This window comes from Zea mays, chromosome 9, assembly GCF_902167145.1.
Source record: "Zea mays cultivar B73 chromosome 9, Zm-B73-REFERENCE-NAM-5.0, whole genome shotgun sequence".
Classification (NCBI taxonomy): domain Eukaryota; kingdom Viridiplantae; phylum Streptophyta; class Magnoliopsida; order Poales; family Poaceae; genus Zea; species Zea mays.
In genome coordinates, this window is record NC_050104.1 from 20,695,663 (window position 1) to 20,712,916 (window position 17,254).

Consider the following 17,254-nt stretch of genomic DNA (forward strand, 5'->3'; position numbering starts at 1 on the left):
GATTTGATTATTCGGCGGGGGTATCTCTCGGTCCCCGGATGGGAATTGGGAATGCTGATCGGGAGGGTCGGGCCGCTTGGGCCATGCCGTCGTGCGCAGCGTGTGGGCCGAGTCCGGTCCGTGAGCCTGGTCAGTTTTCCGGCCTGGGCCGCCCGCCCGCCACGCAGGCGAAGGACAGGACAGCATCGTCGGTTGCAGTCAAAGTTTTACTATTGTTTGCTGAAATTCGAGTATCTGGATACGCATGTGAATGCATGTCACCCGGGGACAAAACAGATCGCAGGCTCGCAACCCCGATCCCCAACCCAAGCACACAAAACAGATCGCAGGCTCGCGACCCCGATCCCCAACCCAAGCACACCAAAGCCAAAGGCACCACGTGACCATGCGGGCCGAGCGCCCCAGCCTCGTGTTCTCCTACCCTACCCCGGAAGAGCGCACCGCATGCCACAGCCACACGCAACGCAACGACGACCCCATCCGGCGCGCCGTCCCTCCGACCAATCATGCGACGCACCCGGTTACCGTACCCCATCTCGGCTTCGTTTTCTAGTAGGGTGAGTCCATGGCCCGTGCCCATGCTCCGGATAAGCTCGGCAGACAATGATGTCTTATAAGCCTAGTTATCACTAGAATGTACTAGCTTGCTAGACGCTACAGCTGGCTAGGGCTTAAAGAAACGGCTGTGGCACGCTTCCATCATTCTCAGCGCGCAGCGTTCCCGATGCCATGGGACGCACGCGTGACGTGACCTGGCGATAGGCCCACCGGCACATGCCAATGCGCCAGCGCCAGCGCCACCGCCTGTGCTCCTGCAGTCCTGCCTGCTGCCATGCCACCGCCACCGCGACGCCGCGCCGCGCCGCGGGCATGCGTACGGCCGCGGGGGGGACACGAGCGAGTGCGCGCGCATGATCATGCATGTCCGTGTCCATGTCCAGTCCACGAGACGAAAGGACGCGCACGGCGCAGCGCTATCCTGAACAATAGAAACAGCAGGGGCCTTGCCTGGGTGGGCCTGCGCGGGGTTGGGTGGCTGGCGAGTGGCGACTTGACACACCTGCAGCAGCTGCAGTCCTGCCGCCGACCTTCGCCCCCGCCACTCGTCGGCTCGTGATTTGATTTCGTGACGAAGCAAAGAAGCAGCAAGCGCCACACGCAACGCAACCAACGTCGTCTAGCTAGCTCGTCGCGGGCCGGGCGCGTCTCCAGCCAGGTCCCCTCCAGTCGGTGCGCTCGTTTTTCCAACGTGCCGTGGTGTGGGTCACATGCATGCGCATGCATCTCTATCCGTAGGGGTCCGGCGGCCCAGCCCACGCTCGCTCCGGATAAGCCGACCGCGGATACTCCACCACCACCGATCCATCGTGTTCGTGTTATCTCAAACAGTGTTACCAAACTGGATGAAAGCAATAACCAGAAAAGACGCTATGGAACGGAACGGACAGTGACGCATGCATATGCTATGCATATAGCACAAGAACAACCAAAACCTGGCGCGCAAAAAAAAAAAAACTTATATTCCCATGCATATGCCTATTCCCGATTCCCAACTCCCAAGTACTAGAAGGTTATCGTGACCCTCGTCCCCTCGTACCGCCGTTATTCCGCCGACTCGGCCGTGCGCGCGCTCCTCTCGTACGTTGGGTTGGCCCCCCTATAGCTTTGGCAACCCTTGGCAAAAGCAAAGGCGCACTGCATGCACGCACGCACGCGAAGGCGCCAGCAGCTCCCCCAAAGCTGTGCCAATGGCAAGGCCGATAAGATCCGGCTCCAATACTCCTCCGTACTAATAGGTGCGAGAAGGTGAGGCGGACGGACGGACGGGGTAGCATAGCATGCGTAGCTAGCAGCTAGGCTTGGGATTGCGACGGGCCGGGCCGGGGGGCGCCATCGGTAGCCGTCGCCTTCGCCTCACCCCAATCTTGTCCTCGGCGCGACGGCGACCTGACGGAGGGCAGCAGCGCGGTCGAGCCGGCCCGGGCGGGTGGGTGGATTGGTCCGTAATGAACATGCTGATCGATACGTACTAATCTGCCAGTACTGCTGCATGCATTCACTGTGCTTTTTTCTGCTGCTGTTTTTTATATATATTTAATTTGCATATTATCTTGATTGAGATGTGCCGCCTATCCGTTTGCGGATAGATGATGAGACGGTGTGTGTTAGCATTTGGCGCATACCAATTGGGGCCGGGTGGATGGGCCGTGGGGGCGACGGATACGGACGGGTGGCGTGGAGGGAGACGTACGTACGTGTTCCGCCCACTGTGTCTGTGTCCCCGGCGGCCTCGTGGACGAGAGGATGAGGACATCGCTGCAGTTGTTTAAAAGCGGATGGTATGGTAACAGTGCTCCTACTACTACTGTAGTAGCTGTTGGCATCACGTGTGGTGTGGGAGTGGGTCCGCCAGTTTGTTTGGGCCCCACCTACACATGCGCCGCTGCCTGTCTCGGAGAAAAATACAAGGGCCATGCTTTTGTCTGCAGATTGCAGAGTCAAGAAAGGTGACGCACCGTCACCGAAGGCGACGCGCGCCTGCGCATGGCACTCTTGCGCTCTTCTCTTGCGTCTTGCCCAGCTGATGCGCGCAGTGAACAGCGCGATCTACTCCTTCGCAGCGCGGGAATCTCGCCACGGACCAAGAACAGCAGCAGCAGCCGTGGCCTCCTGCCTCGACAGCACCGTCGCTTAAACAGCGCGTCGTCGGGCTCGATCAGCATCGCCCGGACCACGCGGTCCAGCGTCGGGCGGGCCACCTCAGCCCGCCGCACTCGTGGGCCCCGCCCCCCAAGAACCACCCAGCCGCGCACTGCTGGCCTTCCGTTTCGTTCGTTCCTTCTTTCACTTCCCTTCCCCCACTCGATCGTTTTGTCTTGTTGCATCTAGCTAGCGTCTGTAAACTATTACTACTACCCGTTGGGCGAGGCCCCACCGGCCACCGCTGCTTGTCCGATTGCTCTCGTCAGCAGTACTGGGCCCGCTGGACTCCAGCGCTGCTCATCGTCAGCAGTTTCGCTTTCGTGCACGGTACACAAAAGTTTACTTCCGTGATTGAGGTGCAGTATGGTCTTTGGATTTGGGTTTTTTTTAATAATCCAGCCTGATTTAATCTGTACCGATTTCTGCTGTTTGTTTTTTGCAGTGTTTTATCTCTGTAAACTAGAGTTACAGTCCGAACAGCTAAAATGAACAGCCTATTATCCCGAGTCCCGACCACGTCTTGGCGGCTACGCAAGCCGAGGGCTCCTTTCGATCGTCGATGGTCGATGGTCATCCATCCTGCCACAGATTGTTACAAAATTAGGCTACAGACCTTTAGTTTATGAACTCCTAAGTTCATACAGATTGTTACAAAATTAGGGTCTCCAATTGGCTGCCTGCATGGTTGGGCCTCACTTGTACCTATGGAGTCCGACTCTTGCTAGCATGGGTTGAGAGCATGTAACAATGAATATTTGGTGCAGAGCCCAAAAGCGATAAAGGTTGCTATATTTTCATGAGACTCTCCGACGTTCCCTCGACGTGCCGTGGTGTCAGTCAAGACGATGTTTGGTGGCGACGTGCATTATCATGGCTGACGTGGGGGCAACAGTGTCCGCCTCGTTTTCACGCTAAGCAGGTACATTTGTGTGCCTGCCACGCGTATCACGGGGGTTTGTGGAACTGGGGTCCACAAATGTATTGGCCCCCCCCTATTTTGAGTCTTTCTCGTCTTTGTCTCGCCCAATTGCTCAGCGGGACTTGATTGGTTCGTCCGCCTCGCCTAGTTGCTCGACGAGACTTGGTTGGTCGACTTTGTTCGCCTCACCCAGTTTTTTCGATGGGACTTGGTCAAGCCGTTCGCCTCACACAGTTGCTCGACAGAAGTTGGTCAACTTTACTCCATGGTTATTTGCCAGTTGGACCGCCACGAGTAATGGGTCTAGTTTGGGTACCTGTTCTTGGGGACCTATCAATAACCAACATTGAAAGCATCTAGCCCTATATGGTTTCGATTAATGACAACAACAGATTATTGTGACTAATGTGTGTTTTGAAGAGACAGATTGAAGTGAGGTCATACTAGGGAAGATTGTTTGATCAATCTATGGTTCTCATGCCCTTGATTGCGGATTTGTTTTGGTTTTCAAAGGATAGACGACAAGGTTAAGAATGAACTTGTTTTAATGGCCATTAGAAGTTGAGACACACTCATATAGTTTAAGATGTTTTATCTTTGGATGTACTATAATTGGGGTATGAACTAGTAGCTCCATCTAGGTAAGCCTAAGGAGTTTAGTGTGGTGCACACTAGTATTTAGCTCTAGGTAGCTTAGATGAGGCCTAAAAGCAATTTGAATCAAATCACATTTATATTATTTCTAAAAGTTAGATACGTTAGAAGGATTTTTTATGTCCAGCTCTTAATTTTCAACTGGTTTAGTGATGAAGATCATCTCAGCAGCAAACGTTTAGGCTTTTGTCATATATTAGGTGACGGATTTAGCACCTTTTTTCATAGTGTTGTCACGATGGCGTCACCTGTGTTATGACGTGGTGTCACATTTGTTATGACATCTTTTGTTATGGATAAGAGAAGGTATGCATCTCCATATTTAGAGTTGGCAATGAAGACTTTCTTATCATCATGTTGTATTTTTATCGTAGCTTAGGACACCAAAGGCGCATCGATGAGGTGGTCTTCTACGAGCACCATCGTGCCATGTTCAAAACATATGCCTTTCATATGAGATATTTCATCTTGCTAAGTTTCTCGGTAATAGTATGACCGACAAAAGAAATTGTAGCTAAGGTTAGCCATAGAAGCGTGGTGACTAGATTTTTAGTCTAATTAACAGCTCTATTTACCACATAAAGAATTAGAGACCCAACATATTTATATGTAAAATTCAAGCCTTTACATGATAAAATATACAACTATACCTTCCAAATTAATACAGGTAGTCATAAAATTAGGCTCCGTTTCAATCTCATGGGATAAATTTTAGCTTCCTACAGCCATATGAATTAAAGTGTTAAAGTTTAGCTTCTTTGAGTGTTTGGACACTCTAATAAAGTTTAGTATATTGGAATAAAAAGACACACGTGCCCTAATGCAGATAGAGAATGAGGTTAGAGGGTATGGGTGGAAAATAGGGTTTCGTGACCCACGTTTAGCTCCTTTTAGCACCCCTTGAGCAGCTTATTAGATAATATGTGCTAAATTATATCACACCACTATTAGCTCTCATGTTTAGATCACCAAATGGCTAAAAACAGCTAAAAAACTGCTAAAGTTTATCTCTTAATATTAAAATAGGGCCTTAATATATAAGTTAATCTACTAGAAAAACTATCCTACAATGAAGGAAAGGGACTGGTCTGGTGTACTGACTAGTACTTTCTCTGTTTGACTTTTTTTACTCTAAATTTAACCAGCCCATCTTAATCACAAAAATGTAATTATTACCAACTTTAACAGTGATATCATTTAGCATATATATAATATACTTTAAATACAATTTAGTTTTTTTAATAAATTAAATAAGACAAGTCGGTGATAAAAAAATCAAATGAATTATAAATTGGATCTGCTCTAGAGGGGCCAGAGGGGCGGGCAACTGCCTTTTAACTCGTCAGGCCTCCAGCTGCAGCTGGACTGAAAGGCACTAGCGGCGGGCGCCACCTGTTTATGGATCAGAACAAGAGTAGAGGGGCACTAAGAATCGCCCGGATTTGCCCCTCGGAAAGACGAAACCCCTGCCACGATCGCGCGGCATCATCTTCAGCACGGCGCCGGGCGCAGCCGTAGACAGCTTGTGGTAGTGGCGAGATCTTCTCTCCGCGTTGGATGCCGGTCTTGTTCGGCACGTCGGTCTCGTCAAATATCCATGCGGCCAGTGAGGGGAGGCAAAGGGCCGGGGCAAAGCTTGTTCTTGATGCCTGCATAGAAGGGAAAAAAAATAGCATTCTGTCAAATGAAACAAGGATTCTGGCCATTCTGGAGCAGGAGTTTGCTGTGCTTCTTGCCTGATGATCAGGCTGCCATATTTCTTGCGTAATGATCATTCATCAATTTTAGATGTGATCAAACTATCTTTTATTTTTTGGACGTGACCATCATCACTATGTTATGGCAGCACTGGGAAAATAGACCACAAAAATGACATTTTTTAATTTGTTTTTACAGAACCACGTAGATTGTTACAGCGCACAGGACCATTCATTAATTGCCACTTAATCCGGTCGGTGTTCAACTGGACTCAGCTCAAAAATGGGAGGGAAAAAAACATCCCTGCAAAATTCTCTCGATTCTAGTTTATCGTCCAAACTCATGCAAATATCTGAATTCTGCATCAACTCCCTTATCATACACTCTTATTTTTAAAAGGAAAAGCAACTAGTAAAGATCACCGATAATTGTCGGATACACAAGCACGGCAGCTACCCTTGCTACTTCCGTGATCATCCATCGCACAGCACCACCCCGGCATCAACTCCACTTTGTTCAAGTAAATCAGCACCTCTCTGTATTCATCTGATGCTCCCACAGCTCACCAAATTCACCGTTAATCCTCAATTAGCCTGTTGTTCAGCTGCACCTCGAACCGGAGCCAAGACTCGGCTCGCATTTCTGTGTTCATCATATCACTCTCTGGTGCGGGATAGTAGTCCTCCCGTAACTGCATGTCCCTCAGATTTGGCACCTTCAAGAAAAAGGTCAGGAAATGCTCATGCGTGGTGCCATGGACGAAGAGCTTCCTGAGTCCAACGCAGCCCTGGAGCAGCCCCACGGCGGGCAGTGTTAGGCTACGCTGGTTCACTTCCTTGTCTTGGGGAGGCCAATAATCCAGCTCATACAAAGTCATTAGTGAATCTATACCCTGCAAATAAAATCGCTCCCACAGAGAGAGATCCATTTGACCTGCTGGTGCAGTAAGAGCATAGCCAACTGCCTCACTCAGATCCAACTTCATCTTGGCCAGCACTGGGAAACCTGCAAGATCACTCAGGCCAAATAATGGGCCAGGGCGTGCACATGTCCGGCAATCACCCTCCACTTTAATTGAGATCTCCTCTAGAACAGGGCAGCTATCAAGCCCAGCAGAGATGAGTGGGGAGAGTACCTCACCGGCAGGGAACCAGAGGGAGAGTGAACGCAGCATCTCCCAGCTGACTAGATCATCCAATTCCATGTACCTACATTTCTTCGAAGCAGACTCATATGATACTTCACCACCGAGATCGTCATCTTCATGATTGCATCCGGCTATGCCGTTGGCCACACTCTCAGGCTGTTCAACTTCCTTCCAGACACAGCTGATCTCAAGACTCTCAATGCGATCACGGATCGGACTTAGAGCAGTGAGGCATGCTGCCGTGTCCAGAAGCCGGCAGTTTAAGATACTGACTTCTTTGATTGTGGGCCGAAGAGCAGTTGCTAGTCTCCTGATCCCAGCTGGTGTGACAAGATCACAGCCATGGATGGCAAACTTAGCAAGCCTCCCGCACCCACGGCCTATGGCAGCAAGGCTGGCGTCAGTGAGATCCAAACAGCCCTTGATGCATAGCGACTCCAGCGAACCGCACACAGCAACTCCGTCGAGGTGCAGCCAAGATGCCTTGCACAAGCCCTGGAAGCCCCCCAGCGTCAAGAACTTGATCCGTGGGCACCTGCGGGCAAGCGCCTCCATCGCCGGCGCTGTCTCAAGCACATTATGCCGCATGTCAAGCGTGAAATCCTCCAGCGCCGGTAGTGCAGCGAAGAAGGAAACCAGCCCTGCGACGGTGATTGCCGCGTCCTCTCGTTGGCCGGTGGCCGCCGGCTCGAAAGGTTCCCGGAGCCGCAGGATCGCCAGCTTGGGGCACCTGGCGGCGATGGTGAGAAGCGCGTCGTCGCTGACGAAGTCAATATACCGAGGGTTGAACACACAGGGCGCCACGAGCTTCTGGAGACTGGGGCAGGATCCGGCGATGGCCTCCAGCTCGGCGGCGTGGAACCCGTCCGTGGCGCCCGCGAGGCCGAGGTCGAGCTCCGTGAGCGCCGCGGCGGCTGCCGGGTGCGCTGCAAGCGCCGGCTCGATGTCCTCCGTCCAGCAGTAGAACTCGGAGAGGTCGAGCGTCCTGAGCGCGGGGCAGTCCTCGAGGAGAGGCTCGAGATCCGCGCCTGCGTCGAGGCCGGGCGGGCGCTGGTGCCAGCGCACGAGCTTGACACTGCGGAGGCCGGACCTCCAGTGCGGGGTGAGGCTGGCGAGCGTGGTGGGGTCGCGGCAATAGACGGCGAGCGAGGACACGGCGGGGAAGCAGTAGGCGAGGCGCGCCGCGATGAAGGCGTTCTGCTCTGCGACCTCCTCCGCCGTCACGGACGGTGCGACGGCGTCGGCGGACGGCGCCGCGGAGGAGAGGAACGGGTGGCCCCACGGCGACACCAGCGAGAGGTCGAGCCGCTCCAGCGCCGGGAAGCAGAAAGTCGGCCTGAGGAAGAGAAACGCGTTCGACCGTGGGTCCCCGCGCAGCGAGAGCGCGGCGCGCGTGGCCCGCTCCGCCGCGAGGAGCCGGTGGCACGCCAGCGCGGCGCGGTGCCGGGACCGCGCGTCGTCGAGGAAGCCCAGGATGTGGAGCAGCAGAGGCTCTGGCAGGTCTAGGATGGGAGAGCCCGCCGCGGCCGCCGCGTCTTCCTCAGCCATGCGATGCGACGCGGCGCGGCGATGAGGGGTGGGGGTGGGACGGGATGGGATGGGGGATGCACCGCCGCGTCCGGCAAAGTCGTCTACCCCTTTTTTCCTTTCCCTTGCGCGGGCGGGGGGGCAGTTGGGGGAGAGGAGAGGGAGGAAGGGAGGGGGATGTGGCCTGCGGGTGAAGGGGCGGGCGGAGTGGGGACGGGAAGCTGCACAGCGAAGTGATATACTAGTCGACAGCTCTATCTTTTTTTCCTTTTTATTTTTGTCTGTATATATAATGATGAATAATTATCTTATCCTATCCGCATCGACCTATTTTTTTTCCCTTTTGGATTGGAAATATAAATAATCCCCCCTTTCTCTTTCCGTCGCTCTCCTATGCTCTCTGGCCTCTGCGTATGCGCCTAGGCGAGCCCGTGCGCTGGTTGGCCTCCCGGACGCGGCCGCGGCGGGCGATGGGGTCGTCGGCGCCGGTGAGGGCGGCGGGAGGCACAAGGGATCCCGGCGAGAACCCGGCGGTGGGGAGGCTGCGGGAGCTCTTCACAGGCGACGCGGCAGGTGAGGGTGGTCAATGAGTCGTCACTCTCGTTTCTGGTCGTTGTTGCGGGTTGGGGAGACGAATTCGAAGGAGTTGTCGCTAGAGTTTGGTTTGGTTGTCTGTACGAGGGGTGGGTATGCACGTGCCGTTGTGCGTGGGTTCCTGATCGGTGGAGCGGCGAGTAGCCGGGGGGTTCTCGTTGGGTTAGTTGGAGCTTGGACGAAGCAATGACCTAACCATGGCAACGAATCACTGTGGTTGAGCTGTTCATGCAATCGTGCTTCTCCAGAGCTGCTACAGAAATGGAGGAGCTGAGATACCTCAGTTGAAGTTGAACCCCGGCAATTGTTCCGGAAAGAAGACAAAATAGAAAACACAGTTGGGGCGCTTGAAGATGCTGTATGTATTTATAAGGCAAATGTTGTATTCTGAAAAACAGAAACCATTGCTGATCATGCAGAGAATAATATTTCCTGCAGAGCAATGGTCGACATTGTGATGAGTATACTACACAGTTGCAGTCTCAAATTAGAGTGGTTGTCAGCAGAAAAAATCACAAGCCGGACGCATCATAGCGTCTAGTTTCTTGATAAATTCCACATTTCCACTTCAACTTTGTTCATGCTTTGTATTTGTATTGCATGTGAGTTTGCTGATTCTGAATTGCTCTTCTAAATTATTGCTCATCAGATGGGTGGGAGAAGTCCTGGGAGTTTGGTGTGACCCCATGGGATTTGGGAAAGCCAACACCTGTCATTGAACATCTTGCTAGATCAGGAACACTCCCAAAAGGGAGAGCTTTGGTTCCTGGATGTGGAATGGTAAATTATTTCATTCTTCTGGCAGATGGTTCCACCAGATACTACTGTTTCCCTCCTAGTTTCTCTCCAGTAACCAAGTCTGACTAAAATATGACTATTACTTTCACCTTAGGACACCAGTCAGTATAAATTATAATGTGCCTAGTTTTCTCCATATATCCTTTGTAGTCATTGAGAGCCGATGTGATGTGCCTTGACAATAACAGTACCCAACTTGCCATAGTACAAGACATTAGCAATATCAGCCTTTTGATTGAGATTTTATGTGTAATGGTAAACTGTACTTAGGGGTGATAAGGGATCACGATTCAAATGTTTCTTCACAAAAAGTTAGGGACCTTAATAAATTTTAGTTCAAAAATGAATAGAAATAGAGCATAATCTTAATCCGATTCGATCCTTAGATTTTATAGTGTAAAATTTAGAGCTCATTACGACCCCTAACTGTACTATACTACACACCATTTTACAGTGCATGACAGTACTGTAAGCAGGACCCCACTTTGCTGGCATTATAATAATATATTACAAACTGGAACTTAGATTTTAGCTTTTATTACCAGATTGAGTTGCTTCTGTATAACAGGGATACGATGTGGTCGCTCTTGCAAGCCCTGAACGTTTTGTTGTTGGCTTGGATATTTCTGATATGGCTGTTAAGAAGGCTAAGCAGGTATGGTTATGACTAGTAGCTGAGCAAGATGTTGATTATCAGTTAAGAGAAGCTGTTTTGAGAATTGACCTGCTTGATATGTTAACTAATTTCTTCTTGTTTTCCTAGTGGTGCTCTTGATATATGTCATAGAATGTATTCCAAAATAATGTTAATCACAAAAAGAAAACCATATATGGCAACTTGCCAACTTTACAGTTTTTCTGTTCTCTATCGATAAGGACCCCCCCTCCCCCCAATCAAATGAAACTGTATTCTTTTATCAATGTTGATTGCATGGGCTTGATTGAACCCACTTTACAGATAATTGGTTTTGAGCCCATCTGCAAATAAAATATAGATTATTCCAACCATCACAACTGGAATACAACTTATGTACTATACCTTTTTTTTCTTAAAAACTGTCTTCTGATTTTAGGATAACTGTGTCTGATTGTCTTCCCCATTGGTGTACAGTGGTCATCCTCTTTGCCCAATGCAGATTATTTTACTTTTCTGGCTGAAGATTTCTTCAAGTGGATACCAAGTGAACAATTCGACCTTATATTTGATTACACGTAGGTGTCACACATATTATCACTTTATTATTATATAGCAGATCAAATTACATGTATCGATGTGCGCAGGTTCTTTTGTGCACTTGACCCGAGCTTAAGGGTGGCTTGGGCAGAGACAGTTAATCGGCTTCTAAAACCAGATGGAGAGCTTCTTACCTTGATTTATCTGGTGAGGATGTAATCTTTGATCTCTCTCTCTCTCTCTCTCTCTCTCTCTCTCTCTCTCTCTCTGTGTGTGTGTGTGTGTGTGTGTGTGTGTGTGTGTGTGTGTGGGTGTGGGCGCGCATGAAGCTCCCACTCATTGTACAATCATATGGTGCCCTCTTCTTCAAACTGAGGGACTACAAGATGATGTATTCTGTATTCCCTCTGTCCCAAAATAAGTTCTCATCTTGTAATTTGAGTCAACTAATCTTAACTTTGACTAGATTTACAGAAAATTATATCAACATTTTTTTATTTATTTCCAAATAGGTTTTCTTTGAAAATATATGATGTGATTAATCTAATGATGGTATTACAAATATTAGTATTTGTATGTATATATGGTCAAAGTTGATATTGTTTGACTCCTCGAAATGCAAAATGGAGACTTATTTTCGGACCAAGTACTCCACTGAAAGTTATGTTGATAGGATAATCTGAAGGCAATGGATATAATATAGGACATGTTGTAGAATCTGTACCATTGGGCCATGAGGAAAGTGAGAAAAGTGGGTGCATTGTTGATAGATTGGTGTAAAAGATTGAGATCTGGGATTTTCCTTAGTCTGACCTTAGTGCTTAACAGTTCACAAGTACTCAAGAGCAGCCAGGCACCTATGAATTCTCCATTGGTCCCATCCTCATGTGCCTGTGTGTTTCAGAGATTTCAGTCCTGAAAGTTATGAATGAACATGTTGTATTTTGTGAGCATCAGGTCACGTGATTGCCATTGGACAAAAACGTGATAAAAGTGTTAATACTTCCTATTCGATATGTTTTGTCCATTCGGTGTCATTACTCTAATAGGAAAGACAAAGCAGAGACATGGAGAAGTTGAACACAAGTATTACAGCAGTACAACACTGGACAACAAAATTAATCTCTAAGCATGGTCTTGAAACCATTAGCTTCTTTGAATGGTATTCCATTGCTTTGTTCACCATGACGGGAATTTCTTACACAGCTTCATATTACAGATAAGTGATCAAGAGGGAGGACCACCGTACAATAATACAGTTGCTGAGTAAGAGTATTCATCCCCTTGCCATCATGTAATAATTTATTTACAATCTGTATTGTTCTTGGTAACATGGCTGCTTTATTTCTGACAAAAGAAAAGACCTGTCCGTTTCTGCATTGTTAAACAAAAAAAAATGCTGCGTTATTTTCTCTCATTTTTTTACTGTTGTCTGATAACTGTCCTCCGAAACATCAGCTATCAGAAGGTACTGGAACCACTGGGTTTGAAGTCTGTTCTTATGGAAGACAATGAGCTAGCCATTAAACCACGGAAGGTACACATCGTTTTCCCATTATAATATCTTATATAGTACAAAGCCACCTCATGTTGCCCACAGTTTCTGTCGTCATGGCTTCGCCACATTATCGCATTCTTAATGCATGAGCGTTGATCAGCTACTCAACCGGCATCTATACCTGCAACTATGATCACTTACCTTATTATTTAAACCGTTCTTAGGGATGTGAGAAAATTGGGCGGTGGAAGAGATGCGCACACCAATCATCTCTGTGAGAGAAAGCAGTGGTATTTTCCTAAACAAAGAAATAAAAGAAGAATAGACCATGTAGCTGCCTCAATTATCGGATACTTCGGTGCTCCTGCTCCGTCACCTTTAGTCGTCAATGAAATTCTAGCTTCAATTGGGGAGATGCATAGAGATCTCAGTTGCCTAGAGGTGTCGCCTTTAGTGGCTACCTGAGTACCTGTGCCACTACATTCATTGCTTTTAATATGGTTCAGTCGTGAATTGTTTGGATGTAATTGCTTAATTATGAATTCTGTTTGATCGAGTAGTTTTGCATGGATTGTGCTGGTTTTGGTAAGCCTTGTGCTTACTAATACCATTTGACCTTCTTTTCTCTTCTCTTGATGAAAAACATGTGTTACGGGAAAAAAAGAATATATGGAAGGATCAACTTCTTACATTTATTAGACCTACATCAGCATTTTAGACTTGCTTTTTGTGTCTGATGAGACTTCCTGAAACATGTATGCATACTGCCCAAGCCCAAGAAGCATGACTAGGATGCTCGACCTCAATGTACTGGAATTATAATCCTTGGTTTCGAAACAGAAATGCAGTTCCTAGCACTTCAAACATGAAAAAGAATGAAAAGGGTAAGGGTATGCCAGCTGAACATGGACTTTTAATCTGACTACCTTATCAGTTCCAGGGGAAAAAACTTTGGGGTTTAGTGCATTTGGAGGCAGGTGCTGCTTGGGAAACGTTTGTCTTCGGTTGAGGTCATACCAATTTAGTCACTTTGAGTTCTTCCTATTTGGATCTTTAGCTTTTAAGTAACTAAACTTTAATCAATTTTGCTTTAGCTCTTGGAATCGAAACAACCCTTAATTGTAGCCGAGTGTTTTTAGGATAGAGTGTGGGTGTTTAGGGTGTTGTACTCTCTTTTTTACTGTGTATGTACACAGGCTGCTTATATTCGAGTAACAAAAAAAACTGAGCTCAATGATCTCGTGTTCAGGTGTTTAGTGTTCTGAACAAGTTCCAGTTCAAAGCGTTAGGATTGGCTCTCGGTTATTTTGACCACTTCTTCTAGGACACTCTTCGAAGTTTGTCCATGTTGGTATTCCATTTTCAATGCAAAACTAATGTGTTGTTAATATCAGATTTTGCAAGCGATCGTCCTTCTCTCTCTCTCTCTGGGCAACATAAGCGATCGTCTAATTGGGCATGAAAGGCCAAAAGCGAACCGGACCGGTTCGGATTCCTGTCATCCAATCAGAGCCCATTCAACACGGACACCGGCCCAAAGACCCTCGAAACACAACCCCCTCTACAAGTTCCGGCGCAGCCGCACGGCAAAGCTCTGGTTCTTCTTTTAACGCAAGAAAGAAAGAAAGAAAAGGGGCAGGAAGAAATCGAGCCTCACTCGATCCATCGCCTCGCCGCAGCACACACGAGGCCGGCGGCGCCATGGCCATGAAGCTGGACATGTCCGCGCTCGAGACCAACTTCGCCAACCTGACCGCCTCCGCCGGCGACGACACGTACTTCTCCGCCGAGGCCCCCGACGTGCCGTCCATGGTGCTCCCCATCTGCGACGACGTGAGCGCTCCGGGCCCCCCATCCCCTCTCCCCCACTAAATCTTCCGTCTCCTTCGCGAAGGGGTCCGCGATCTACCGGATTCGTTCGTTCTGAACCTCGGTTTGCCTCTTGTCTCCCGCGCAGTTCGACGGCTTCCAGGCGGCCACCAAGGATATGGTGAAGAATAAGAAGGGGACGACCACGCTTGCCTTCATCTTCGACAAGGGCGTCATCGTCGCCGCTGATTCCAGGGCCAGCATGGGCGGTTATATATGTGAGTACCTTGCCTTCTTCTCAGACATGGGAGATTAGGTCCGGTTAGGGTTTTCTGTTCGGTTGGATCTGTAGGCAAGATTAGATCTTTGTGCGGAATTTGGAGGCTTTGACAGCCGGTTAGTGATGCGTTGCTTTTGGTCTGCGGGATTGGGAGAAGAAGTGATGTTTATGCGAGATTTGTGGTATCTGCTGGTGTAGTATGGAATGGATGTTTTCATATCCTGTGTGATTCACTGTGGTGGCTTATGGCTATTACCTCAAATAAACACAGCAACGTCTCTTCAGAAATGCTGATTATGTGCTGGCGCTTTTTAGTTGTAGGAATAGAAATACTCAATGGAATATTGTATATGGAATGGTGAGGATTATGACAACAGTGAATGAATCAAGATAATGTACTCCCTCTGTTCCAATTTTTATGTAATTTAGAAAGCTAAAACGCCTTATGATTTGGAATGGAGGGAGTAGATATGAACTTTTTAGGTTACTTTTTGCTTAGATTTACCTGTTGGGTTTATGTTTCTCTGAGGCCCTAGGCGTGTGATGGATTGAATGCAATTATTATGTTCCAAGAAAGACCTGGGTTCTCTTAGTTAAGAAAATCGGGACTGATGTTCATTTGTGACATGAGATTGTATACTGTTTCATATGATCTCACTGTTCTTTTTATATTTCGCAGCCTCACAAACCGTGAGGAAAATTATTGAAATAAATCCTTACATGCTGGGGACAATGGCTGGAGGTGCTGCTGATTGCCAATTTTGGCATAGGAACCTAGGAACCAAGGTCAGAAGTCGGCTTCCTTTCAATAATTATCTCTTATGTTGCCCCTTTGCAGGGTGGGGCTAACATAGGTTCTTTTCAGTGTCGTCTCCATGAGCTTTCAAACAAGCGAAGGATCTCTATTGCTGGTGCTTCCAAACTGTTGGCTAACATCCTTTATTCATATCGTGGGATGGGACTGTCGATTGGTACAATGATCGCTGGATGGGATGAGAAGGTGACTCGTTTGTTTTGGTTATTACACCTTCATTTTTCTCTAAGTTGCATGATCTATGCATAATGGCTTTCTTTTCTTTTTTGAACTTTAATGATTGTTCTCTTGATCTAGGGTCCTGGCTTGTACTATGTTGACAGTGAGGGTGCGCGGCTCGTGGGGAACAGGTTCTCTGTTGGCTCTGGTTCACTGTATGCTTATGGTATCTTGGATGATGGGTAGGCTCTTTTTAACATCTGATGATGTGTTGATGTGTTGTCCGCTTATTAAGTTTGAGTTGCACAATGAACTTCCCTCCACTTTTCAGTTACCGCTTCAGCATGTCAGTTGAGGAAGCCGCCGAATTAGCGCGACGGGCTATTTATGGGGCAACATTCCGTGATGCAGCAAGTGGTGGTTGTGTTAGTGGTATGTTTCAGTATGCTTTGTTATGTTTATTTCTGTTTTATTTATTATGTCACCATAGTTAATCTCGCTACTGGTATTAGATATATCTAATTTTTCTATTTGACCAGTAACAAAAATAAACGTTCTTAAGAATATGGACATAATGCCAAGATGTCCTTTTGATAATGTGTATTTGGGTCTTATGCTTCAACTACATATCTTGAAGTAAATCTGAATCCGATTATGTTGTTCTAAACACCTTGTTTATTTATGGTTCGTCGAAATGATAAAATGCTTTTGTGCTCAGTAGTCAGTACCCTCCATCTGGTGTTGCCGGTTGAGTGTGCTAGTGGCACATTAATTGCTCAATGATTTTTGTCAAATGAAATCCATTGTGTTAATTTGTAAACCATTGGGGCTTTGGCTGACATTATATCTATTTGAATTGCAGTTTACCACGTTGGCCCTGATGGTTGGACGAAGCTTTCTGGGGATGATGTCGGGGAGCTGCACTACCACTACTACCCGGTTCAGAAAACTCCGGTTGAACAGGAGATGGCCGATGCGCCTACTGCTTCTGCTTAAACCTGTTGCTGAGAAGACCTTGAGCGGAGCCGCATGTATCCATGAACCATGAATTGTAGAAGCGCCATGTTTATGAACGAACTTGGACATGTTTGTCTCACATCGTTAGATCACTCTTTGTGTTCTGTTGATTGATATCTTAAATTTGCGCAACAGTCCTTTTGAGATTTTTTTAGATCTGTGCTATGTTGACTCCAGCTGTCTGCAATCAGATCTCGTTCTCCGTACGTGGACAGTAGAATTCATGCACTTCTTTTTGAGGCTAAATTTTTAAGTCTTCAACGCTTTTTTAATACCAATTTCAGTCTTTCTCTTCTCTCACTACAGGCTGGTTTTCTTAAGCTATCTCTAACATCTCTTCTAAAATATAGTGTTACATGGCTATATGCATGCCTTTACACATGTTTAAACTATCTACTCCACTGGTGTTGGATAAGTTTTTTAATGTGCGTAAAATTCATTAAAGTATAGGAAAATAGAGATT

At 47.7% G+C, this 17,254-nt stretch overlaps 3 protein-coding genes across 4 annotated transcripts; 2 read left to right on the forward strand and 1 right to left on the reverse strand.

Annotated features, from left to right (window-relative positions):
* Nucleotides 1-6,303: 6,303 nt before the first annotated feature.
* Nucleotides 6,304-8,576, reverse strand: LOC100381787 (uncharacterized). The gene has a single exon (NM_001174586.1). It carries the CDS (start codon nt 7,707-7,709, stop codon nt 6,552-6,554), a length of 1,158 nt encoding a protein of 385 aa, NP_001168057.1. The 5' UTR covers nt 7,710-8,576; the 3' UTR covers nt 6,304-6,551.
* Nucleotides 8,577-8,912: 336 nt separating this feature from the next.
* LOC100281381 (S-adenosylmethionine-dependent methyltransferase/ methyltransferase/ thiopurine S-methyltransferase) lies at nt 8,913-13,407 on the forward strand. Of its 2 annotated transcripts, none has more exons than XR_004852460.1 (8): nt 8,913-9,221; nt 9,892-10,022; nt 10,609-10,695; nt 11,152-11,252; nt 11,322-11,421; nt 12,434-12,508; nt 12,673-12,751; nt 12,937-13,407. XR_004852460.1 is itself a non-coding variant. In NM_001154299.2 (8 exons), the coding sequence occupies exons 1-8, from the start codon at nt 9,062-9,064 to the stop codon at nt 12,988-12,990; spliced, it is 759 nt and encodes a 252-aa protein (NP_001147771.2). In that variant the 5' UTR covers nt 9,042-9,061; the 3' UTR covers nt 12,991-13,190. The 2 variants fall into 2 exon arrangements, 1 of the variants encoding a protein (NP_001147771.2); NM_001154299.2 differs by having other exon boundaries at nt 9,042-9,221; nt 12,434-12,480; nt 12,937-13,190.
* Nucleotides 13,408-14,331: 924 nt separating this feature from the next.
* Nucleotides 14,332-17,086, forward strand: LOC100194311 (uncharacterized). The gene is made up of 7 exons (NM_001139349.1): nt 14,332-14,545; nt 14,670-14,799; nt 15,481-15,587; nt 15,667-15,801; nt 15,913-16,016; nt 16,106-16,206; nt 16,637-17,086. Exons 1-7 carry the CDS (start codon nt 14,414-14,416, stop codon nt 16,768-16,770), a joined length of 843 nt encoding a protein of 280 aa, NP_001132821.1. The 5' UTR covers nt 14,332-14,413; the 3' UTR covers nt 16,771-17,086.
* The last annotated feature ends 168 nt before the right edge of the window (nt 17,087-17,254 follow it).

What these genes read in the sequence shown, in the direction of transcription:
- LOC100381787 (NM_001174586.1), bottom strand. Translation starts at nt 7,709, where the DNA reads ATGCGGCATAATGTGCTTGAGACAGCGCCGGCGATGGAGGCGCTTGCC.
- LOC100281381 (NM_001154299.2), top strand. Translation starts at nt 9,062, where the DNA reads ATGCGCCTAGGCGAGCCCGTGCGCTGGTTGGCCTCCCGGACGCGGCCG. An exon ending in CTGTTAAGAAGGCTAAGCAG is followed by an intron (nt 10,696 to 11,151) that starts GTATGGTTATGA and finishes ATTGGTGTACAG; the next exon opens with TGGTCATCCTCTTTGCCCAA. An exon ending in GACCTTATATTTGATTACAC is followed by an intron (nt 11,253 to 11,321) that starts GTAGGTGTCACA and finishes CGATGTGCGCAG; the next exon opens with GTTCTTTTGTGCACTTGACC.
- LOC100194311 (NM_001139349.1), top strand. Translation starts at nt 14,414, where the DNA reads ATGGCCATGAAGCTGGACATGTCCGCGCTCGAGACCAACTTCGCCAAC. An exon ending in TGCTCCCCATCTGCGACGAC is followed by an intron (nt 14,546 to 14,669) that starts GTGAGCGCTCCG and finishes TCTCCCGCGCAG; the next exon opens with TTCGACGGCTTCCAGGCGGC. An exon ending in TCGCTGGATGGGATGAGAAG is followed by an intron (nt 15,802 to 15,912) that starts GTGACTCGTTTG and finishes CTCTTGATCTAG; the next exon opens with GGTCCTGGCTTGTACTATGT.